Source organism: Anopheles nili, chromosome 2 (assembly GCF_943737925.1).
Source record: "Anopheles nili chromosome 2, idAnoNiliSN_F5_01, whole genome shotgun sequence".
Taxonomy (NCBI): Eukaryota; Metazoa; Arthropoda; class Insecta; order Diptera; family Culicidae; genus Anopheles; species Anopheles nili.
The window spans coordinates 41,216,154-41,241,428 of NC_071291.1; the positions used below are offsets into that span (position 1 = coordinate 41,216,154).

At 46.5% G+C, this 25,275-nt stretch overlaps 1 protein-coding gene across 1 annotated transcript in view; it reads left to right on the forward strand.

Annotated features, from left to right (window-relative positions):
- Positions 1 to 17,555, forward strand: part of LOC128720013 (synaptogenesis protein syg-2-like) — a 30,856-nt gene extending 13,301 nt beyond the window's left edge. Inside the window, exons 2-8 of the mRNA XM_053813659.1 lie at positions 5,458 to 5,799; positions 6,854 to 6,964; positions 7,041 to 7,244; positions 7,330 to 7,481; positions 9,034 to 9,178; positions 11,214 to 11,344; positions 17,120 to 17,555. Of these exons, the coding sequence (XP_053669634.1) occupies positions 5,458 to 5,799; positions 6,854 to 6,964; positions 7,041 to 7,244; positions 7,330 to 7,481; positions 9,034 to 9,178; positions 11,214 to 11,344; positions 17,120 to 17,146 (1,112 nt within the window). The 3' untranslated portion in view covers positions 17,147 to 17,555. The remainder of the gene's footprint in view (positions 1 to 5,457; positions 5,800 to 6,853; positions 6,965 to 7,040; positions 7,245 to 7,329; positions 7,482 to 9,033; positions 9,179 to 11,213; positions 11,345 to 17,119) is intronic.
- The last annotated feature ends 7,720 nt before the right edge of the window (positions 17,556 to 25,275 follow it).

The following is a 25,275-nucleotide window of genomic DNA, read 5'->3' on the forward strand; positions in this document are numbered from 1 at the left end:
ATTCATCACAAACGTAGAAAGTGAAGAATTAGAGCCGGTGCAGCCGAAACTCCCGTCCCCCGCAGGACTGACTGTCCAGCTACGAGTAATTAAAAGTCACGAAAGCCTTGTCTCTGAGCATAGCCAAGTAGGCCATGTCATAAAGAAGAAGCAGAAGAATCAACCGAAGCTATGACGTATAAGCAAGAAACGCTTGAATCGTGGCATTCTGTGGAGTTTCTTTTCTAAAAAAACGCTTGGCTCGTAAGGCAACTTGCTGGGCGGTCAAGCTTTACCAAAAACACCCCACGATCTTATCGCGTGTTTCTGGTGCACATTTTTGGCCAGCAAATGTTCGGTCAGATCCGCTTCGATTCTCGTGCTGAAACGCTTCACGGACGATCGAATCTCGCCCCCCACAATCAAACCGCAACGCGCGCAACAGTGCGTTGTAAATCGCGATCGCTTGTAACCCGTATCGGGAGTTTTATCCCAACCCCGAAAATTCATCCTCCTCCCACAAAAAGGATACACAATCGCGTACGCGTCCATTGCATTGTGCTGTACAAAAGCACCCACGGGTTTCGGTTTCGGTTGCGGCGATTCGCAAATTGTCGCCATCTTGAGTACGTGAGCCAGCTGGCGTCAAAGCCTGTGGGTGGTTCGAGTCCGAGAATCGAGGCGGAGTGGTTTTCCCTGCTTCTTGGTAGGCTGACCCGAGGTTTGTTAGCACCCGTTTTGGGGTGTTGCGGCTTCTAAATGCGGCCAATCGATCGATTCCGGGCGCAAGGATTCGCTCGCTCGGAGTGGAACAGAAAACGAACCAGAATAGACCGCATCCGATACGGTGTGTTTGGGTCCTCCATCGTCCCGTGGCCATCCCTCCGGAGTGGTTTTACCCACACACACACACTGGCCTCAGCAAGGACCGGGATCCTGCCTTTTAGCGCAGGATATCGATACGGTGCGGTTGCACCCGGAGCAGCTGTAGCAAATCCACTCTTCGTGAAAAACGTGGGGTTGGGTGGAAAAGCCCCCAATTTTCCCGCTTTCCAAACTCACCGCCTCCTGAAGCCGAACGAACGACGTGCCAACAGCAACGCCGGTGGCGCTTTTCCGCCGGTCGAGCGAGATTATGTGTCCGCACGATCAATAAATTTTGCACCCCTTTTTTCCCGGGCCCTTGGGCTGGTGGCTTGTGGCAGGGATCTGGACAATGGGGGGTTTTGCTCGGAAATCGTCGACCGTTTCAACGGGCTTGTTCACTCGGACGTCGCTTTTCTTTTCCCCGGGACCTCGACGCTTTGTGCGCTCTTTGCCCTCGGGAAAGCTATTTTTTCTTTCACCCTCGCTGGGCTGGAGGGAAAACTTTTCGACAGGCTACCGAAGAGTGGGCTGGGAAATTTGGGGTAAGAGATAAAAAAAAATTTATATATCTATATCCAAGAGGTGGCATTTTCACAGGCGCGGGACGAAGAAAACCACCGGCAGCTATCGATGTTGGCCGGTTGAACAAAGTTCGCCCCTTTCCGAGCGTCGACGAGTACGAGCCTTTCGGAAGGTTGGGTTAATTTTGGACGAGTTGTTGCCACCACCCACCTCAACCATTTTCCCGTTCCCAGCGTTGGAAAACTCGCAGCGAAAGTGCGCTTGATCGGGCAATGGATTAAACTTGATAAAGGTTAAGACATTTGGCGTCGCGGTGTGTGGCAAAAAAAACCCCGAAACCAAGCTGCCGGAAAAGCGGCCTCGTGGTGGGTTTAATATTTGATCGCCGCCCCCCAACGGCGTGTGGGTTTAAATATTTGACACATTTCGCAACCGTAATGATGGGCCCCCGCCCAAACAAGGGACTTTTTGGCTCATCTCTTTTCGTTCCTCTTTTTTTTTGCGCTATTAACGGGCGGAAAAATTCCCATCGCGAAACCGGGAGGTTTGGGCGACCACAAAGCGATGCGGCAGCAAATTAATGACGAATCGAAATCAATCGATTGGTGTGGCCTCTCGATCCAAGGTCGATTGAATCACGGCTGGCCTGGAGTGGGGTCTCAATTCGACAATCGAGCCTGGGTCGATTCGTTCCACGGACAGCGTTCTGTTTGATTTATGGTGGCTGTGGAGGAAATGAAATGAACCAAGTGAGGAGAAAAACACCGAAACGCAACTCGGGTGGCCCTCGAGAAGGGTAAAAGCAGAAAAAATCAACCCCCACACACACACTCACAATCCATTCGGTCCCATTAATTAAGCGAACCGACGAACGAGAGCTGAAGAGCCGCCTAAAGAATAAGGGCTCAAGGGAAGGCAAGGTCACCACCGCCCACGACGTCCTCCGGATGGATGGATGGATGGCTGGGGGCCCTATAATCAGGTTCATCGATTCTTCACGCCGTCATCGTTGGTGGTTTGTTTGATTTCTTTTCGCGAATACCGCCCGATCGCGCAGCCAGCAATTAAAAACGGGCCCGCGGACGTGCTCGGGTTGTTCGATGCCGTTCCGGGAAGTACGGGCGTAGTTTTCACCCTTCGGTTCGGTTGCGGTGGGTGACAGGGCGCGAGAGAGTCCAAACACACCGGCAAACGCCGAAAAGGTGGTCAGGCCGTTGTTACCTGTGAATGGGGGATTTTCCGGCGTCCTCCGAACAGTTTGCCTTCGCCGGAAGCCCTTTTCTGGGTGGGTCGGGGAGATGCCTTGTAAATATTGATTAACGAGCGCACGGTCGAGCTGGCTTACGAGTCAGAAAAAAAGCGCTCGAAGGGAAAATCAAACGGACTCACCGTGCAGGAGCTCACGGGAAAGCCGGAAAACTGGTGCCGTTATGATTATTCGTCTAATTGAAATTTGATTTCGGTACGCGCCGGATAGGAATAAAAACAACACACAACCCCCGTGACCTTATTTCCGTTTGCTTTCCTCCTCCAATCCACCGAGTGTGGGTGGGAAAATAAAAAAAACAACAGAGGGCCACTCACTATGCGTGGCGCATGTTCGCTCGTTCGCCGGGTTTTGGAGCTAGTGTAGTGTGTCTGCTAAAAGCCCGACTTTAATGACACACACTCAAGTAAAGAATGCACAAAATAGATGATCAATGCAGTAATGGAAAAAAGGCACACTAACCGATCGACAGATATCCGCAGGAGCAAGGTAACCAACCGGACAGATAGCCGAGTAACATTTCCAGCTACGAGTAATTAAAAGTCATGAAAGCCTTTGGCTGAGCATAGCAAAGTAGGCCATGACATTACGACGTGCTCAATTGTGAGCGGGTCAATAAAGAAGAAGAAGAAGAAGAAGAAGAAGAATAAGAAGAAGAAGAAGATGATACAAAGTCAATCATGTTATTAAATAATGCTTCAAACCAATGTTTAAGTGTAAAAAAACGTCAATCTGGAGCTGAACGAACAGAAGCGCTCCAGAAGACAAACTTATCACTTTGTGTTTTTAATTCAAGAGCTTTGAATGTCCCTCTGCCCAAAGAAAGGCCTCAAAGTCTGCAACGATCCAGTATGGAAGATCACTTCTAGATTTCCAGCGATCGCCTGTACCAGGGGGCCTGTACAGTTTTTATCAAAAGAGCCGGACAGTTTAAAATTAGCCTGAAACTGTGGGACATATGAAACAAATCATTAAACATGTGAATAAGACGAGGCAGCACAACTACAAATTAACACTTTGACTGGTTTATATTTCAACAAAATGTGGTTTTTATTTCTGCTTTGAAATAATGTAGTCGAATCGAGGTTCAAATTACGTACAACCAGCAATTATAATAGATAGAGAAAATAATCTTAAATCGTTATAATTGGTTCTTCATAAGGCCAACACAAATTATATCTCGGGTCCACGAGACGGACTGTGCCGACCCCTGGCCAGGACGATCAAAACCTTTTGCCGTAGCTAATGTGTCCGATCGAGTGACCGACGCGTTATGTTTGCCGTCCGACTGTAAGCAACTGTTTAGCAACTAAAGGCAAAAACCCTTTTCTATTATACCAGGTTTCCGTTGCAAAACGTTCCGAGCGGAAAATGCAAACGTTTTTGCTTACGCCCATTCACGGAAAGTCGTGTTGGAAGTGAAAATTGGCCATTCCTATTCCCGAGAGCACTTGGCGCGCTTGGGGGCGGCTTATTTTCCATGTGCATTTTTGCAGCGCGAAACTGACGAATCCTTCGACATGAGCGAAACACCGATCGAAACGATCGAGCGCGCGCGCGCACACTAATTGCTTTTCCGGAAATGTTCCCCACTTCTAGAAAGAGCGAATCAACGCCATCAGCTGTTGCCGTGCTACGCTCGAGTGGTGTTGGGTGGTTTTTGCCGGCATTTCCATCGATCACTAACCTAGTCCCGGAAGCAAAAACGCAAAAAAACGGGTCATTTTTCTTGCTGCAAAAGCCACCACCGCATTTGCGTCGGGTCAACAGCATCCGTGGTGAGCTTGTCGAGTTTGTCGCGTGGTGGTGCAGAAACCGGAAAGGGGATGTAAAATTGCAAACTCCAGCTGGAAAAGGGTCGTCGGTTGGGAATAAATAAATAAACGAACTCTCAGTCTCGGTACGGTTAGAAGGGCGCTTGCAGCAGCAGCAGCAGCACCATCGTTCGCCGTTCGTTTGGCACAGGTGGCGTTCATGAATTGATGATGGTCGCTTTATCAGCGGCTGGACGTGTGGGTGAATCGAAAAGGGGCTGGGTCGGTGCTATGACGTGAGGGCGCCATAGCAATAACAATGAAGTTTAATAAAATAAAGTTCAAACGGTTGGAAACGCAATCCGTGCAATCTGCTACCGGTCGGTGGGGGAGGAAAAGTGGATGAAAATCATCTGCTCGAAAGCGTACACCCCATCCCGAAACGGGGTTGCAGGAAAAAAAAACATCAACACCGTCGAGTCGGGTAGAAGCGTGTAGAAATTAGTCACCCAAATGAGAGTTGACCGTGTGGGAAAATTCGTTTCATGTGCGGCCATTTTCACGAAGCCTTTCTCTACTTTCACCCCCTGTTCTCGGAGGGTTACCCCATCTGGCCCTTCAAGCCACAAACACATACATAGCTATCGGCTTATCAGGTGCGGGCTGAATGGCTCCCGGAGTCCTTTCAAACCCGGAACCGAAGCAGTGGGTTAGTGGCCGGAAAAGCCATCAACCGGCCTCCAGATTCACCGAGCTTCACCGGTTTTGGGGTTTCCTGGCTCCACACCGAGCCCATGAAGCTTTGTCGTCCTTTTAATGGCCAGCACATCGAGGGGGTTCGTAAATCGTGGCGCACTTTCGAGGCGATAAAATAACCGTACGGGAAATTAAAGTTATTGACACAACGCTGATAAGCGGACGTTGGGACGTTGTCTAGTTGCCAGGAACAGGACACGTATCACGGCCTGATCGACGATCCGGGTTGCCCCGAGTCGCTTTGTGTCGCTCAATCAAATTAACCACTTTATGGGCCCCGAATAACCCGTTCCGCTCTTTTCTCGCTTTCAGTTCCCATCACGACCGTCAGTGGAGTGCTGGGCAAGCAGGCCAGCCTGCCCTGCGACATAACGCCGCTCGAGCGGGACGATGCCGTGTACATGGTGCTGTGGTTCAAGGAGGACGACAACGAACCGCTCTACAACTTCGACGTGCGCGGCCGCCAGGTGGCCCAGGCTCGGCTTTCCTCCTCCGAGAAGTACTTCGGCAAGCGGGCCTTCTTTCGGGCCACCACCCACCCGGCACAGCTGCTGGTCGACGAGATTAAGCTGTCGGATGAGGGCATGTACCGGTGCCGGGTGGACTTTCGCAACTCGCCCACGAGGAATCTCAAAATTAACTTCACCGTCATAGGTACGTGCGGGTTACTGGGCGTCTCCATCGGGCTGGGCGAGCCATCCGTTTTAGGGCAGGAACGGGTTGTCCGTTGTTACGTTAATCACGTGCTTATGAACTTATGAGCGCATTGTTTCCCTGTGATGTTGCGACGAGAAGTGAATGTAGCGTGCCACGTGTTTTCCCATTATGCTGCAAGCGCGTAATTGAAGTAATTGGACGTGGATGGTGCTTTGGTATTTTTCATAGCAACTTGCAACGTTCGGTTTTGTAAAAGATGTCTGCTTTTGTTAAACTACTTAGGCCCCAACTTAGGCTCTTTCAACGAGCCGATGGATGGCTCGTCACTACCTTTTCTTGTTTTGTTTTCTTTGTTATCTGTCATATATGTTTTGTGAAGGAAAGTTGAGGCTTTTTCTCGTTTTCCTATAATCAAAATCATGGAAATAAGTTCAATCGCTATAAACCTATACAAAATGCTAAGCTCAATGAGGGCTTTGTTTTGAGATGCTTTCCATTTCAACACCAGGTCCATATCCTGCATGGTGATTATTTCAAACAAAACTGCACAAAAGCTTCCTAAACCCCTTGACCAACTTTTCTTTATGCTCAATTTTGTCCATCAAATCTCTTAACCTGCTTCATCCGAGCATCGTAACACCGTTGCACTTTAAATTAAATTCGTGATTAACGTACGGCAGCAATAGCAAAAACATAACGAAACACCCGGGCCTTCGCTCATCTCGCTAATTATCATTTCCATCCCCACAACGGGAGGTTATGGCATTAAATCAAACCAATGGAATCCACGGCCCGTTTCGCTGCCATAGCGAAGTGGCCATCCGGTGTAAACGAACGGCGATACTTTACGCCATCACCGGTTTTATTGCTTGCCATAAACTCGAACCAAACTCCCCCACGAGCACGATGTTCCTCCGATTTTCTCACCCGAAAAATGGGAACTCGGAACCCAATAAAGGCCCTTCCGGTCGCAGGACCGCAGGTGGTCACAGGACGCCAAACGGGGCCACGAATCTCATCCAATCCATCCCATCCGATGTTCGTTTCACAGTGCCACCGGATCGGCCCATTATCTATGATTCGCGACGCCGGGAAAAGGCCAACACGGTCGAACCGTACAGCGAGGGTAGCGATATCGCGCTGATATGCGAGGTGAAAGGAGGTAAGTCACACGGTGATGGGTTTGATCGATCGTATACCGATTTGATCAATGTTTCCCAATGTCCTCCTTGCCACAGGACGACCGCGGCCGAACGTTACCTGGTACCTGGACAACAGCGTCATCGATGAGTCGTTCGAAACGCGCCCAGACGGGACGACGGTCAATCATCTGTCCTACCCAAACATTGGCCGGCAGCATCTGGACGCACGGCTCATGTGTGTCGCGAGTAATACCAACCTGACACCGCCTAACAACAAGGTGGTTGTGCTGGACGTTAACCGTAAGTATGGCACACCATGGGAATCACTCGGCGTGTTGGCCAACTAACGCTCTGGTTCATCTTCTTTCACCGTCCAAAACCGCAGTCAAACCAGTGGCCGTACACATCATGGCCAAGGAGAAGTTCGTCTCCGCGGACAAGCGGTATGAGATCGAATGCAAGAGCTCTGGGTCACGGCCGGAGGCGGTCATTTCGTGGTGGAAAGGCACTCGGATGTTGAAGCGGATGACGAAGAATGTAAGTATGACGGTGGGTTTGCAGTGTGAACGATCGGGTTTTTGGCTAGCAAATGGTACGATTTCGAATCAGAAAGACCAAAGAGTGAGCTTTTGAGGGCACATGAACATGTCCACCATTCGAACTACAGCTCCCGTGGTTTCTGAAGTGTTTTGAGGGAATTGCTTTTTGAAGAACATTTCGCACGAAACCGCACTACAACGTTGACCCTGGCTCGGTTTTTGGGCGTGCCTTTGATGTGATAATTGAAGGAAAAACGTCCTCCCGGGATGCTGGAAAAAGGGACAAACGTCGCACGGGTTTCCGCACCGTGCCGGTAAATAGAAATTGGTAAATATTAATTTTGAATCAAACCCCACAACGCCACGCACCGGTGTCGGATGGCATTTTCTCGCACACGATAATTGTACGCGATAATTACGGACGGTGCGTGATTTCGAAACCGCCCAGTGGCCAACGGAATGGAGGAAATAATTAGCGAAACCAATCGGCATTAATTATTCATCAACAATTTCTCGATAGCCATTATCAAGCGCTGTGAGTGGGTTTGCTGTTTTGGCCGTGGCATCATCGTGCGTTTTGGATGCTGCTGGTTTTTGTGTTTTTGGGGGACGGTCCTGTTGGCCACCCTCTCTTGACAATGTTTCGGGACCCGCGGCTGATATTGTTTGCACCGGTGGCCTGTGTGAGTATTGAGTGCGCGCGTGATTTAGCATGCGTATATTATTGGGCATCATTATAGCCGCTATTTGCTCGATCCGGTGCCGTGCACGTGAAATAAATCATTGCACAATTTGGTGCGCAGGAAACACGGTAAATGCAAGGTTGATTATTCCTTTTTTTTCGGCTGCAAGACTGGCGGCCAATATCCATTATCGCAACAACGCTGGCCGCTGTGAGGTCGGGAAAATGACATTCCACACGCGCGGTTTGACGTTAGGATTTAAATCAAAATAGCCTAGTTTATATCGTTAGTTCAAGTGCTCGATGGTGTTATCTGCCACGAGGAGGTTAGGTTTTTTTTCGGGCTCTTACTTGTTCGATGGGTGGTGGGGTTTGATAAAACATTTATTGCAAACACAAAAGAAAAAACCAGCTCTCCTTGGCGTATGCAATTGGCGGAAGTAAATGAATCAGACCGTTCGTTGACAAGCGAATTTATATGCTCATTCGCATTATGACGTAAGCGCACTGCAGCAGGAGCAAGGAAAAACTGCTGACGGTCGCGCCTCCATCGTCATCGTTCACGGCCCAGAACACACACACACACCCAGCGTGGCCACACTTAGTTGCAGCTTGATCCAATACAAAGTATAAATAGAGTCGAAGATCGTGTCAGCCCGGTTTTGCAGCAGTAATGGAACCCGAAGTACCCGCCGGAACGTGATTGCAATGTAAAATGTTTCATACTTTCCCGGCTTTCCCGGGCCTCGGCTGGGTGGCTGGGTGAAGAGCGAAACAACACTCGAATGGCCTCACTTTCACGAGCTTTTTCTCCTTCTTCTTCTCTTCCTTCTACCATTCTATTTTTTTCCCTCTCTTCGATTCGCAGTTTTCCGACAACGGCAACCAATCGCTCAGCGTTATATCGTACACGCCAACGGTGGACGACGATGGCAAATATTTGACTTGCCGGGCCGAGAACCCGCTCATCCCGGACAGCGCAATCGAGGACAAGTGGCGACTGGTGGTGCATTGTAAGTAGCCCTGGACGTACGGAACGCCTTCACGGGTACGAGTGGTGGGAGGATAGCTTTACGAGCGCGGAAGAAAATCCATTCAAACATTTAAATGGAAAATTGCTTCATCCGATGCCCAGAGCCGATGGGCCCATGGGCAGGGATTTTCCGAACCGTTGGAAAACTCCCCGTTTATAGCGGGGGTGGGCCTCGCTTCAACCACCCCACTGCACTGCACGCTGAGTGCTCGAGTCTTATTAACGTGCAAGGCTCCCTTGCACTTCGAGAAGAGAGAGAGAGAGCGAAAAATGAGCAAATCAACAAAAGTAGCGAAAAACAAAAAATTATGTGCATCTCCCCGTGGCCCTTGATTGAGTCGGGCCGAGGTGAACGCATCCGCGGGAATGAATCAATTGAGCCGGCAAGACGAGGCACCGTAAAACGCGCGGAAAACAAGCCCCTCCCAGAGCCCAGGCCAGAGGAAATTGAATTTCATTTACAGCCCAAGAACAACATCCTATCAGTTTTATTCGCTTTCCGTCGTTTCGATCGCTGGGCCGATAAAAACGGGTCGCTCATGTGCTGGAGGCAGAAAGCAGAAAACCAACGAACAAAAAAAGACCTTCCTGTGTGCGCTTTTACTGCGGCCAATAAATGCTAAACTCCAACTAAGACGCCATCATCACTATTCGCGGTGCGGTGCCCTTAGAATCCACCCCAATGGGAGGGCCTAATTGAGACGCAACCATATAAATCGGCCATCGGAAACGACGTCCCGGGGCGAACAGTCGACCAAAATCGCGAATGGAAGCCCGAAATCTAATAAATACTGTAGCATAAAGCGAGAAATTAACTTATTTCGCTTGGGCTTCCCACACCCACTCCCACTCGGAAAGGTTGCCATTTTCATCGAAGGAGGAAGCGGCCATTTTTTTTGCAATGTTGCTTTGTTTGCCATCTATCTTTTTTGCCTGTGTGTGTGGGTGGAGGCCTTTTTTCTCCCTTATTCTTTTTTTTATGCCATTCGTTCAAGTTCTCCATTTTTATCACTACCCCAGTGCCCTTGTGTGTGCGTGTGTTTGGGTAGGGGTTTTTGTTGTTGTTTTTCTCCCCAAGCATGTTGCTCTGCTATTTATGCTTCGTGCTCGCCGTGTTTATGCAACCGTGAAATGATAAAAAGCAGACACTTGAAATTGTCCTTTCGAGAAGTCTTCTCTCCAGCGTTGAGTATCTTTTTAACTTACGTTTCGTTCGGCTTTCCGCCACTTAACCAGCGGACTTGCAGAACCAGACTCCTTCTGGCCTGGCGATCCTTCCGAAGGTCTTCGGTCTTCGATTGCACGGGTTTGCGACGAGGTGAGAGTTCGCCTACTGAGGTGGGTCGTAAATAAATACGAATGGCAACAGCATCGAAAGAAGCGCACACACACAACGGCAGCCGAACACAAGCGATGCGAGCGCCAACGACAAGTAGCCCGTAAAACTTGTCTCCTTATGGCCTGCTAGATCCTGCGGCCAGGATACCCTCGGTACGCGAATGGGCGCTGTAATAAAAGCCATCACCGACATGCTGCGTAGGCTACGGGTTTGAGCAGAAGACTCACTGACTTCAGTGGAAAAAGCGAGCATCCACCATTTGCATCCATTGCGCCCGATCGGTGGTCTCTTTCGTCCGAAAGGAGGTTTCAGGTCTTCGATAGTGAAGTAGCAGATAAAGCGAGAAGTGGACTTACTGGTAAGATTGTGCCTTACGAACAACCTTGGTGCCTTGATTACCGGATGATTTTTACAACTAGCTCGCGAAATAGTGGGGAAGTAGTTTTTTGCTGGTGGCGTCGAATTCGAATCTTTGCAGACTCGTGACTTTTGGCTGGACTGAGGTGTTTGTTATGGATGTTTGATTTTTTTTTCGCTGTGTTTTTGTTTTCCATCATGGACTCGGGAAGGAGGTGAAATGCAACTAAACTTCGGAGGTATTATTTTGCCTCCAGCCAAAAGCCATCAAAAACGCACCGTCATTTTGTACCCGTTTTTTTTTTGCTTTCCTTCACAGACATGCCGATCGTGACGCTCAAGATGGGTTCATCCCTTAACCCGGACGACATCAAGGAGGGCGACGACATCTACTTCGACTGCCACATCCAATCGAACCCGAAACCGTACAAACTGGCCTGGTATCACAACGTAAGAATGATGGTAGTTTTTGTTCCATTTTCCAGGCCCCCAACAGGCTGCAAGGACTCGCGTATCCATAAAACGGCATCCAAGCCCCATACACGAGTGGGAGCCCGCGGTCCTTTCGAAATCGCACGCTCAGCAGATAAAAAAATGGACCCCCTTGGCCGTTTTTCCGACTATTCGGTGTGCTTGGGTTTTTTTTTCTTTCTTTTACTCCCAACACCCCCAAGAAGGATGCTTCCGTGGGTGTGTGTGAGAGAGCGTGAGTGTAGCGGATGATGGACGCCTGCGACCAGTGGGGACGAGTCCTTGCAACCGCACGAAGGACACGAAGGCGTTGTGGTTTTTGATTTGCCTAACCACCCATTTGACTAAATGGGATTTTGCGCACCGAGCGCGTGTTGCAAATGAGACCGAAAACTATGTAGAAAACTGTTTTATAGCGCCCACGCATTGACAGCCGCTCAGGTTCACGTTCTAGCAATATTGTGGAACGCTTGTTGGTATCTTCAAACCCAACTTATCCGTGTTCATCAGATGATACGCCGAGAACAACAAGGAAATAGTTAATTTGTTTCCATAAACAAAAACTAGACAAAACAATGGAAGGTACGGCGCAATTTATCCCATCGTCGAGAAGGGTAAAATAATTCTGGAATGTTGGCCATTTGATTGGATTAATGCATATAATGATGTTATTCAATAGAGTTGCAGAGCGAACGAAATCTTCCTAAATGATCCAAACATCCTATTGATTCTGATTCCGAATCACGATTCAAACTGGGAGAGCGATAAACTATTGGAACGAACTCCGTGGATACTGATAAACGCGTCATATGATTTAAACCACCTACTGAATTAAATTCAACTATGTTTGCATCGCTGAAAATGCTATCTAATTGGTAGAAACAACTTCAAACAATGCCCATTGAAAGGCTGGGAAACTCTGAGATGCAATTCAACTGCTTTTGTAAATATACAAAGGAATAGCGACGTAAAAGCGGGTTCGTACGGAAACATATTGCACCGCATTCGAGTTTCATTTGATTTGAATTTCTCTACATATGTGCAAATATTCTCGATATTTGGTAAACACAATGTCAGCGAATCTGCTCAATCAAAATTTCCTTCTTTTACTACTTGCAGATAACAAGCTGTATTATGATTTTTTTTTGGCTAATATGATCCGCAGTACTTGGAACTATTTATGGCTAATAAACAGTACAGCTCACTAAATAAGATAGCTGTGTAGGATCGATTTGTATAATATGCATGTGCTAATAGCCATTATGTATTACGCTTTGACTCTTCAACGAGGAATTGAGGAATTCTTAACGTCACATCCCTCCAAATGTACTAAATTCAAATTTGAATGAAGTCTCACAAGCATGCATAGCTACAGCAAGAGTGCATGCTAGTCAATGATACCTTTTAATAAGCTTTATGATAGTATTGCTCACGATTTGAATACCTCCCAAGTTAAGCAGAACCGGATACCCGGCTTATTGAAGTGCATGCTTTGGATTGCTTGAAACATCTAAGCGTTTGTAAGCAGAACGGCTTAACTTCACTGCAATACTTGTAGTTTTTTTGTTTCATTTAATCGCAAGCCTTTTAATGGAAATCTGCATGCGACATGTTTCGCTACGAAGATCATCTTTTCCACCGTAAAAGTGTCGTTTCCGTTGAAAGGACAACTCAGTAACTCTAGTGCAGTATTGTACATCAACCCGAGACGAGTATGAAAGCAAAGCAAATAATGCCCCTGTAGCAATCCAAGTTCATTCATTTAGCTTCAATTTCTTTGCTTTAAGTTTACGCACATTTCTATACCTGAACTATGCGTTTGCAATGCGACCAACTACCATGTTGGCTAAAGATTCCACTCAATTACGTCGGGCTTTAGTGGCGGAACATTTTTGAAGCACCGCCATGAATCAAACGACGGCTCGCGTCCGCCGGGATGAGGTTTATTGTTTCTCGTCGTTTCAGCGCACGCTCTTGAACTTTCTCATTACACAAGGCTGCGTCTGCGGCTGTGTGCATTGGGCTTGCATTGGTGCATCACCGTCACTGGGAGGTACATTTTTGCTTTCTTCTCGCATTTTTTAATTAGTCAAATGGATGCCATAGAAGTGCTGCCGTGCCACCTACAACCATTCCACACCGGCACTGGCCACCGTTCACGGAACCGGTGTAAAACTTACGACTCGGGCTCTTCATTTACATTTTAATTTGCTTGATTACGGCGATACTTTATCAGAACGAAGTTTTACTGTGTTTTTTATTTTTGCTACCCGGTGCCTCCTCAACGCGATTGTTGTTTGCGTTGGCGTTTCCACGGGCAACACTGGGTCCGGTTTTTAGGTGTCAACTTCTGCCAGACGTCCGGTGCCCCACCGGATGTCGGATGTTCGCGTCCCATGGGCATCTGCTCCGTGCTCGTGGTGGTTGCTCGATCGGTGACGTTGTTATTGTTGTTTCGCTACAACTTTTCGCATCGCGCTTTCAGCGTTGGGGGATAATTTTAAGTTTTTCCCGCCAACGCTCGGTGCGCGGGACCCTTTTTTGGACAGAACTTTGATTAATGATATTCCAAATTTTTGCATCTCTCCTCGCCCTGGTGGGCTGGCGTAATTAGGCGCTGATAATAAGTTTTAATTTCTTACTCCTGGCCGCGGGCGGTTGGACGGATGCTTCGCCGACCAGGGAGATTGCTTTCTCTAATCAAGCCGATACCGGAAGTGAGGAAACGCAACACTCAGGGGCGGACAATAAAGCGGCATTGGGGCATTGTTTGGTTTAGTAGCTCGTTTCGAAGCCTTCCCAAATGAGCTTTCACGGGTTTACTGCCCACAATGGCCACTTGGGGGGAAAAGTAATTCGAATTTCAGATAGGCCTGAAGTGCCCCACAAAAAACAAAGCTCGTAAGGTCCAGCGAGAAGTGAGCGAAAATTAGTTGATCCGTCGTAATGTAGCCAATTAGACTGACGGTTGGATTAGTTGGGCGCAAAAAAGGAGGTTACGTTTGCGATGGAAACACGAAATTAACCAAATGAAGAAAACTGCAACTGCTTATTGTGGCTTCAGAAAAGATAACTCAACAATGCAACGATGCTTATTGGGTTTTGGATGAAATTCAACAGCACGAAACTCGGTGCGGTGTTACGGCAGGAAGTAGTGCACCGGATCCTTCGCCTTCCAGCAGCTGTTCAACCAGAACGCCTTCTCGCAGGCGGTCTCACCCACCGGGTACAGGCACCGCTTGAACCAGTTGAGCGTGATCAGGTGCATCGACTCGGGCAGAAAGTCCTGTATCTTGACGTAGTGAAACTCGCCCTTATCGTTCACGACGCCCGCCTGCTGGAACAGACAATTCATGTAGCACTTGAGCGCGTCGTCCTCGTGGATGTCCTGATCGCTGAACCGCTTGATAGCGTCTGGTGGTGTTGGAAATAAAGGGTTTTTTTTAGTGAAAAGTGGGTGGATTTATTCATAAAAAAGACCCGACGCCTTACCCTCGGAGACGCCCGTCTCGGTTACGCACGCATCGTGCATCGGTTTCATCTTTTCCAGCAACTCCGGGGGTGGATACTGAAACGGACCGCATGTTAAGGGCTGCTGGTTCATTGCTCGAATGCAAAGACAAAAAGACAAAACACTCACGTTCGCGTCCCGTCTCGGCGTGTCATCAGCGAGCACGTGCCGGGTGGAAAAGTCCTGTCCAACCATCAACAGCAACCCCAGCAACAGTCGGTGTTTCCCTACGCCAAAGGTAGCCATTCCGTGGGTGGGGTGGTGAGAAAACGCCCTTCGGTTCTGCGTCTGCGGCAATACGTATTTAATTTTCCACCGGCTGGGGTTTCCGCCGAAAAATGGCCGCGGACGAACGAACGAACGAACGTTGCCGGGTCGTGCGTTATCAATAATTAAAATGGAGATTTTCACGCTCACCGCCGACGGGCAATGTGCTCGAAATAAAGAGTGGAGGCACAAGAAAAAAGCACTGAGATGCACCCGACGCGACTCGTGAATGTTGGCACGTGATGCAGATGAAAGGACCCCCTCGTCGAGTGGGTGGCTTTTACCGCAATCTCTGTCCGTGGTACACGAATTTAATTGCTACGACACAGGCACACAAACGCACAAAGCCACGAGAGCTGCATCCAGCCGGTGTGCAAAAAGGGTGTTTTGCAGTCGCGAATGTTTTCGCGCAACCACGCTGGCTTTTATATAGCTAGGCTAGCTGGCGGACGTTCTCCCTGGAAGGGATGGAATGAGTTTTCTAAATTGCTGCTGCTGCTGCTGCTGCGCGTCAACAATCTGCGGGCACTTGCGGTTGACTTAAGCTGATGCCAGTTCACCCCCGGTCAGTGCTTCAAGTTCTCGGGTTGCGCTTCCTCGTGAGTGCACGGGTGCGGGCCTGAAAAATGCAACCCTTTTTGCGCGTTCGCCATGACGCAGCCATGTACCCTTCGAGTGTGGGTAGGTGGTTGTATCAAATCTTTCACTACGTGACACTCAAAATGAAGGGCTGGCCCACGTTGGAAACAAAATGCGGACCGAGACCTTGCGATTGCGACAACGCAACGTGTCCGTGGGTGGGGACGAATGATGCGAGAAATAATTCGCACACAAAAATCGTTAATTCATCTTTTCCGCGCGAGCAAAGTTTAATTAAAAGCCCCACGTGGGGGAGGGCAGCACTTGCGATGCCGTTGCGGGTGGATTTGGGTGGGTGGATAATTAACAGGCGCGGATCCGGATTCAATGCAATCGTAATTACCGAACATGATGAAAAGTTTCGTTCGGCGCAAAGACAAAACGCAGCGCTGCCGGTGGTGGGATGAACGAAGAGATAATTAGTGGATGTGGGCATTTTTGATAAAAGAGAATATTAGGGCCAGTGGGAAACGCTGGATGGCGTGGAAAGGGTTGGCTCTCTTCTAGAGTGGCCCTTAGGGGGGATAAAAGGGTTCGCCGAAGGGGATGCTTTGAGACGGTGAAAGGACTCCGACCGCAATTCCAAGGAATATCCTGCTCAAACACAATGGTCTGCAGTTTGTTGCGCCACGCTGAACGCGATGAAAGCAATATGAAAAAAAGAAAAAGTTATGCTGTGGGTTTTTTTACTGTTACGAGCCCTTCTCTATTGGTTGACTTATTAAGTGACCAGAAATGCAAGTAATGTTTCCTTTGATAGGCACGGCAGTGGAAATGCAGTGCTAATGACTGGTGCAGTAGGCCATGCGAAGCAGTTTGAAAAAATAATCAACGTAACATTTTCCATATGAGTGCGTCGCGTGGAATTCAATGCACCGTGTTTTATCGTATTTTTTTTGTGGAGGAGAGTATTTTTGTGGAAATAAACTTTTCGAAGCATATTTATTTTATCTTTAATCATCAGCATAGAGGCTGTTTCACCCGGTACATCTTTCTCTGCACAAAATTATTCAGCTCATCTTACTTGCTGATTTGGTGACTTGATAGTGGGGAGGTATTATTTTATCAGCTTTTCTTCCTTAAGTGCGCACTATATTCGATAAAATATGGTAATTAATAGAGCCAAGGACGATTATGAACTCTTTCAATCTTCAGCTCGATGTTTTTGCAGTTTTCAGGATGAAAAATTAAATATAATCCTATTATATATTCTCTTTCGGCCGTAAGTACGATTTTATTCAGGTCAGGTAAAAACATATTTAAATTATACTCCTGCTTTACTTTTTAATCTATAATCTATAATAATCCATGCTTTAATTATAATCCATCAAAAATAGGAAATCAATTTATCCACCATCGGATAGCTACAAAGTAACATAACGATTATTTTCGCTTAACGCCATGCTAATGTATCTTAACGCCCCCGGAACGACTAGCAGATTCTATTCGCAACTGCCACCAGCACTGCACAACAACGTAATCCACGACATTAAAACCTTCTCAATCGTTTAGTGGTTGATACGATTGCGCTATAGATTATTTATTCCCATTTCGCAGACGGATATTGCAAAAAAAACCGGAAGAATTCCCCCCCACTCGCTGGTTTGCTCCTGTTGCAGGACGAGATATGCAGGTGAAAGAAAAGGAACCGCACCAGAGGAGCAACGAAAGAAGATGGGGTCAGTGAAAAAAAAAATGAAAGAAAGAACGAGGAGAAAAAAAAACAACTACACAACAGCGTGATGCAACAAGAAGCGAAAGCGAAAGAAGCTGTGCTCGAATAATGCTTTCATTGCATCGATAAAAATAAATCACATCCTTTATTACACCCGCTCAGGTGCAGACAAAAGGTCCCCTCGGTGGCCCCCCCCCGGTGAAACCCGCTGGTGGTTCCCAGTGGAGTTCTTATCGCGAAAGTACCGGTTCGCTGGAAAAGCGGCAGGAAGCGCGTGATTGCGAGCGCAATAATATCCTGCCCACGGAAGTGCGCTGTGGACCGACGGAAGTGAGTTTTCTTTCTGTAAGTGTTGGTGCATGGGGGGGAAAGGAAAAAAATAAATAAAATGGAGAAAAAAATCACCGGCATCTTCGCTTTTGGTGCGTCAAAAAGAAAACATGGTTTGCTGAAAGAAAGAAAGAAAGAAAGAAAGAAAGAAAAAAAACACCCACCACTCGAGGTATAAATAAAAATCGAATCCAATCGAACGGAACCGAACGGGATACAACTCCTGGTGGCAATAAAACGCGAGACGTCCTTATCATTCAGTCCCGCACGCTGGATGGGTGGAATGCATCTCTAGCGCCCTCCCCCACCCCCCCAAACCAAAAAGGTGGGCCATTAGGGGTTAGGTTTGAGTCGAACGCCAATTCCCAGTGGATGGTGGCTTTTCGCTTCTGAAAAACATCCTTGTTGCTCTTGGGCCATTGGTCCATCGGGGCGGATCGCTGTAAGCATGTTTGGGTTGCTTTCCACCCCCCCCCCAAGTAATCACACCCTCCCCCCACCCACCCACTCACCCGTTTCTTACCCCATTTTTTCGCAGCAGCCCTTTTTCGCGGTGAATGGCGCACCCCCGCCATTTGTACCGATCAGAATAATTAGTGGTTGTAATTCATCAATCTTTTCGATCCATCCTTTGACCCTTCCTTCCACCAGCTCCCACTCCCCCCCTCCCCCTCTTCCCACCCCTCGAGCGGCACTCGACCGGTCTCGCTTTGCCCATGCTTTTGCTACAAATCGTTGTCAAGATCCCGGCCAACCCTCATTTGTTTGGTGCCGGTACGGGTTGGGATTAGCCCCCCGGGGGGTTGTGGGGGCTTGTGTTGGGAAAGCGCGGTGGTGATAGCATGCACCCACACCCCCGACGCGGGGTGGGATATACTTTTTAATTAATCTAAAACTTCCGACAATGCTCGATTTCGGGCCGGGCATTTCGTTTACTTTCGGATTATTTTATTTGTCTAGGTACCGGCTGGGGATGGGCCCCATCTTTTTTTTGTAAGCTTCCATCGGTACGCGTTTTTCCGGGTATCCCTTTCATTCTCTCTCTCTCTCTCTCTCTCTCTCTTCCTTTCTCTCTCTCTCGCAACCGAGCCACGGAGCAATCGATCGGTGCGAAATGGATCTGTAATCAGTGTCGAGAAGTGGAACTAAACCGAAGCGAGAGAAAAAAATGTACGGCACTGGTGGAAGAGAGAGAGAGAGAGTGAGAGAGAAACACACACACACAGACGTGCGGTGACAATCCGTTTAGAGAGGCAGTTTTCCCGACTCGTTAGACCCGCAGCGTGGCGCACAATCCTCGATCGACAATGAATAATTACCACCGATTACCGGACACGGGTTGGCAGGGAAAAGGATTATTCGAAAGACGCTCCGGGTTTTGCTCCATCCGTCCGGATTACCGGAGTTCCGAGGGGTCTCTCTTGATTTTTTTTAAATGCGGGAAGGAATATAAATTAGGATTATAAATAGAACGCTCTCCACCTCCAAGTGGGTTGGGATGGCTCGATTTAGTCGCCACGGAATGGCGAGCGAAAGATAATGTGCAATCGCGATGGTGGCGATCGAAATGGTCGTGAGCCATTGGTGAGGATCTTTTGCGGGAAAAGTGCCGCCTTGAAAGTATATGACTAGCAAGCCGAGGATGAAATAAGTTCCAAATGCCTCTCGCCTGATGGGTTCCATGATTTTATCGCCGTTCCTGATAAATAATCGAACAAATCACATTCTTTTCGAAGCTAAAATTGTATGTTGATTGATCAACAATAGTGTGGTGTTTGTTCTAACAAAAAAAATAACGTCTTCAGGTCTGTGTATAGCGCTGATGTTACATTTTTATCATCCGAAAAGCATTTTCCACCAGCACCTTTTGTTTTGTTATTGTATTCCGAAAGGGCATTTACTCCCTTTATTTGCCTTATCCCGGGCATTCTCGGTTAAATTTCGGACTCGGTTAAATGTGCACTGTTTGTACGTTTTGTCTATTATTGTTGGGTTATTGTTGCGTTGCAGGTGTTGTGTGTGTTGTTTCTTTGTCTGACTATTGAAGATTGCTTGTTGTTGAAAAAGGTAGATTCAGTTCGTGCTGTAGTATGTCGTTAAAATTAAAAAAAAATCCATTTTTATAATTCATTTAACGCAATGTCGAATACTTATCCGAATATGTATTAAACCACTGACCGTGAATTATGAATTCCAAGGACAATATTTATCAAGACAAGGACCATTCCGAAATCTTGAGCTTCCAGGACATTCGTGCCTTTTTTTTATACTGCCAGTACCTTAGACAGCTTCTCTTGTCAGACTTTCTGAGCTAGGAATGTCCTTAGCGCCATTTGCAACGCTTCAATCTACCTTTCTGGCAGCAAAGGACTTCGCGGCTCATCTCGTTACGTTTGATTAGAAACTACGAAAGGATCACCCAATATTGAGCTACGACTCTTCTGCAATCAATGGGCTCAATGCCCTTACCACCCAAAATCACCCAAATGCATTCAGCTGTCATTTTTGTTCTTCAGCGCAATTTTTCCGCAAACCTAACGCGCAAAAAACTCCATTCAACAAGCGACCTGCAGCACGCCCAACACCGATCAAACGCGTTATTAAAGTGCATTAATTGAGTGTAAGTGTATGTGTGTGTGTGTGTGTGTGTTTGCACACGCGCGAACGCAACCAAAGACAACACCGACAAGCGGAGTGTGGAGCAAAAATTAAAACACCATTTAAAAACTTTATCTCCGGCTCAGCCCCCGACCGAAGGGTTAATTTGCCACACACACACACTGGTGCTGGGCAAAAAGGGCCACTCTCCCCCAACGAAACCCCTCGACCAGTCCCCGCCTAGCCATGAAAGTTGATAATCACGCAAAACAAGTGAAAAGGTGCAATGTTGCTGAACGCGTTGCGGTTGGCGTTTTGGCGTTGGAAAAGTTTTGCGCTTAGCAGGCAGTTTTTCCCCGTGCATTTTGCATCGTCTTGCATCGTCTTGCAGCTTAGCCGGTTTCGGGCTGGCCGGTTTAGCTCAGTTGGCCCCCAGTTCTGCCCAGTTTTGCCCAGTTCTGCCCGGTGCCAGCCAGGACGTTATCACGCAACAACACGAACCTGGTCCCTTTCGGTGGCGTGTGGTAAGTGTGCATGTGCATGTGCATGTGTGGGGCGTGTGGCGTAACAAAATTAAAACTAGCTTGCAGCGACCCACCCGAACCCAGGGAGAGGCCACTTCCGATGAAGGGCTGGAAATGGAAGTTTCATAATCTAATTTAAATTAAATGGCAGCTATTTTTTTGTTGTTGTTTGGATGTTACCACGTGTTTCATGGCCACTTTGCATGGCGCTGTTTGCAATCGTTGCCGTCGTTGTTGGTTGGTGTCTACTTGGTGTCTGCTGCCGTCTGAGACCCATTCCACCCACCCTGGGGGTTGTTCGGTTCGGTTGATGGCTTCATCAGGCGGTTCCACGACGCGAAGAAACGGAAGCCAAAACCGAGTGTCGATCGGCGCCGCCTGCTTCTTGGGTCGTCTCCGGTTTATTATCCTGTCGGGAAACAATTTCCTTTTGCCCTAGCCAGGTCGTCGTCGTCGGCTTTATCGTATGGCTGCTGGGGCTGGATATGGTGCACGAGTGCTCGATGTTATCCTTGCATGCATGCGCATGTACGGCAGCTGCAGTTGCGCTGTTGCAGGTCGCGTTCAAGCGTTGAAATCGCTCGCAAGGACCTCCTGCGGGAGTCCTGCGACAGGAACGGGACGAGAGTTGGGGGATTGGGTGGCCGCGCGCTGATAATGCGCCTGAAATTATGCATGCAAAACAAGATTAGACATCGTAAATTGCAATGCAATTACGAAAATAGATTTGATTTGCCTCGCCGCTGTAATGCGAAAGAACTAACTGCGAATTAGGATTTTTCTTTTCCCCCATTCCGGTGTGTATGTATGTGTTTTTTCTTCTTCTTCGTTCGCGTCCTAACCCTTTTTAACTTGCGGTGGAATGGCGCTTCCGGGCAGTTTAGGACGGTGGCTTTTGCTAACGGCTGGCGAAGGAGGTAAATCAGGCAGCGTGCACCGTCGGTATTCTTAAAAGCAGTTCTATTGATTGGGTTGCATTTGCTTGTTAACGAGGAGGGAAACTGCAGCGATGTGAGAGAAAGTTCCTTACTTTCGTGGGGCGTAGACTTCATTCGGGTGTTTTCGAAGTTTAGAGCAAGTGTACTCACACTGCACACAGTGGGCATCTGAGAGTTTCAATTGAAATGTACAGAACGATGTTCTAGAAGGTTAAATTTAACAAATTGAAGTTAACAACTTCTCAATTTTGCACTGAATCTGTTCAATGTACAAGATGTTAACGGGAGGTTTCATGTTGATTGACGAATTACAATACGCATAAATACTTAATCAAATCAATGCCAGATGCAAATCAAGTAATGGTTATACTCCCTTCGCATACCTTCCCCAAATAGTTCATCTGCTAAGTTTTAGTTACCTAAAGTTTAGATATAGGAATTTTTGAAGGAATTAGTACCATCATGTTTTCAGTAAATATTTTGGTAGCAATACATTTAATCAGTAATTGTCGTGCCAGTGATACTACAACTTTACTTGAATCACCTATGGAGTCGCCCAGTCATTGACACTAGAGCAATGCATTGTTTCAAGTTTGAATAGTTTTCTTCGTCGCGGGTGGTCGCACCTAAATCATTCATAAAATTGAAGTTAAATAGTCACAGAATAATTTGTGAAAGATGAAACTTTAGAATCTATGAGGACTTTTATTTGGCACAATATCAAACACAGAATTTGTATGGTTTTTCACTAACATTTTGAAAATAATTACTTTTGAAATAAGTTTTGAGCAACGAAAACTTAATATAATGTTTTTGCTAGTAAAATTTAAAATATTAATAGCAATTTTTTTAATAGTAGTAGTATCTATGTTTTAAAATTGATATGTTCATATAAATATGAAGATTAAATTGATTCTGGTTTACATAATATCGTAACTTTTACACAATAGGAATGACATGTTTTGTGCTATGACGAATTGTTGTAGTGTTTCTAATTTGGAACAATGCACGTCGGTAAAAATAGAGAAAAACCAATAAATGTTTTAAAATATTAGTTTTTTTTTGTTATTTTGTGCTTCATTTTGAGCAAAATTTAACTCTGCGGGCTTGTATTTCAAAAACTAAAAGACTTACAATTATAAATTACGCATTTTTCTTAGCTCAACCCTGTAGACTAAGAAATCATTTAATATTTTTCGAAACTCCGATTATGGTTTTCGGACTATTATTATAATTACTAAATAGTTTATAAAGATACACCATCTCACAGACCGCATAGTCAGAGAATAAGCTAGTAAATTTTTTACTGAGAAAGATGACATTTTCTTCTCTGTAACGTTAATTTTTATTTTGTATAAATAAAGTGCTTTGTGTGCGGTAGTAAGATCAGATCACCAGCATCATATTACGAGCTCGTGGAATTTGATCAGTACATTGCAAACGGTTTACTTTTTGATTAATTTTATGCTACCAACCGACCGCGTTTCTGTAGAGTTCTGCCAAGACAATTTGTATCTCAACCCTGCAGTACTCAATACCTTCTGGAAACTCGCCGGGAAGCGCTGTACAACGCTAATGTAGTTTCCCGCTTGATTAGCTCCCCAACGGTGCGCGAGTTATCATCCACCGTCACGTACCCTCTATTTTTTAACAATATCTACAATAATGGAAAAGCCTGAGACGAATAAGCAACCGCTTACCTGCTCAGCGACATAAAAACTAATCACCTGTACCCTTGCACCTGAATGAACACATGCATCCGCCAACCCGTACTGGAATTCCCCTGGAATCCGAATAAACATATGCACCCGCCCAAATTTCAGGTATTCCAGACCACCAGAAATCAACCAACAAAACAACATGTCCTCAGCCTTCCATCCCGTTCCCACACATTGTAATATAGAAACATTTTAGCATATAAAAAGACAAAAATGTAAAAATAAAGACATTCTCAGTTTGGCTCATAACTACAACGTTACTCTGTCCGAGGAATCCGAACTCTCAAAAACCCTTACACCAAGTGGAAGTGTTAACTGGCGCCCGAATAGGGACTTGAAATCAAAGTGAGGTGATTTGAAAATATAAACCCTGCACAAACGACGAAGGACCACCACCTAACAAGATCACCGGATACTGCAATTCGCGAACATTTCTTCCGAAAGAAGCCGAGGACCCGTAGTAGGACCACCATCCAAAAAGGACCACCCGGAGCATCAAGCAGCCTCGAAGAACGACAGAGCATGAGCTTCATCAGTTTTACATTGATTTTACTGTGAGTCACCTTATTTTTTTTTAAGCTAGATTAGTGAACGATAAAAAAGTGAAGAAAGCAATTCAAGAAATTTTTCAGGGATTTAAAAAAAATTAGAATCTTAAACCTGATAGTAATCACACGAATCAATCCAAAAAAAGTGCATTCCAAGGTATATGACTAAAAATTTTGATAGGAAAAAGAAAAGTCAGGAAGCATATTTTAAAAACAGGATGGTCACAGAAAACACCATGTCCTATGAGGAGTATATCCAAGTGGGTAAAATCCCAGATTTTGTCAAAGAGTTACCAGTTTTTGATGGTAAAGCTAGTGAATTAATGAGATGGGTGATGGAAGTGGAACACATACTACAAATGTACGCTAAACTTCCGAGGGATTCCGCAGCCTACCACGTGATCGAAGGTACAATTAGGCGGAAAATTAAGGGCGAAGCAGCTGATGTATTGAACTCTAACTGTGTTACAAGTGGTTGGTCACTTATTAAATCAACCCTACTCCTCTACTATAAGGATAAAAGGGAATTGAAAACGCTGGATCACGAACTCAGCGCGATCAGCAAGAAACAGGGTGAAAGAAAAGCTTTGGATTGCTTTATAAGAGGTTTGGATAATCCTCTCTGTTTTTTGCAAAAAAATAATAATCCGTCAAATTTAAACGCGGCTTATAATTATTGTTTAGAATACTGCAATATGAATTTGAGGTCAGCAACATTCAAATCTGAACTTCGTTTTAACCACATTCCCAAACCTCGAGACCTTTATACACCACCTTCTAGGAGGACTGGTTATTATAGCCAAGACTACCCAAAACCACCCTTGCCGCCTAGAAATTTTTCGAATCAGGGCCAAAATTTCCATCCAAGGAATAATTTTCCCACCCCTCAGTATAGTCACACTAGGAATCATACCAATCGAGAACATATTGGTCCAGCCAATCAATATGGCCAAAATAAGAATATACCAAATAATTATAACATTAGAAAAAATCCAGCTGAGCAAAATAATAACGGCTATCCAGTGCCTATGGAAGTAGATCCATCCATACGATCGAAATCCCTTAACTATGCAAATAGAAGTCAGGAACGTAAGGGAACAGGACAACAAAGGCAAACATATGCAGTAGATGTTCCGTTAGACTATGTTGCAGGAGCACCACC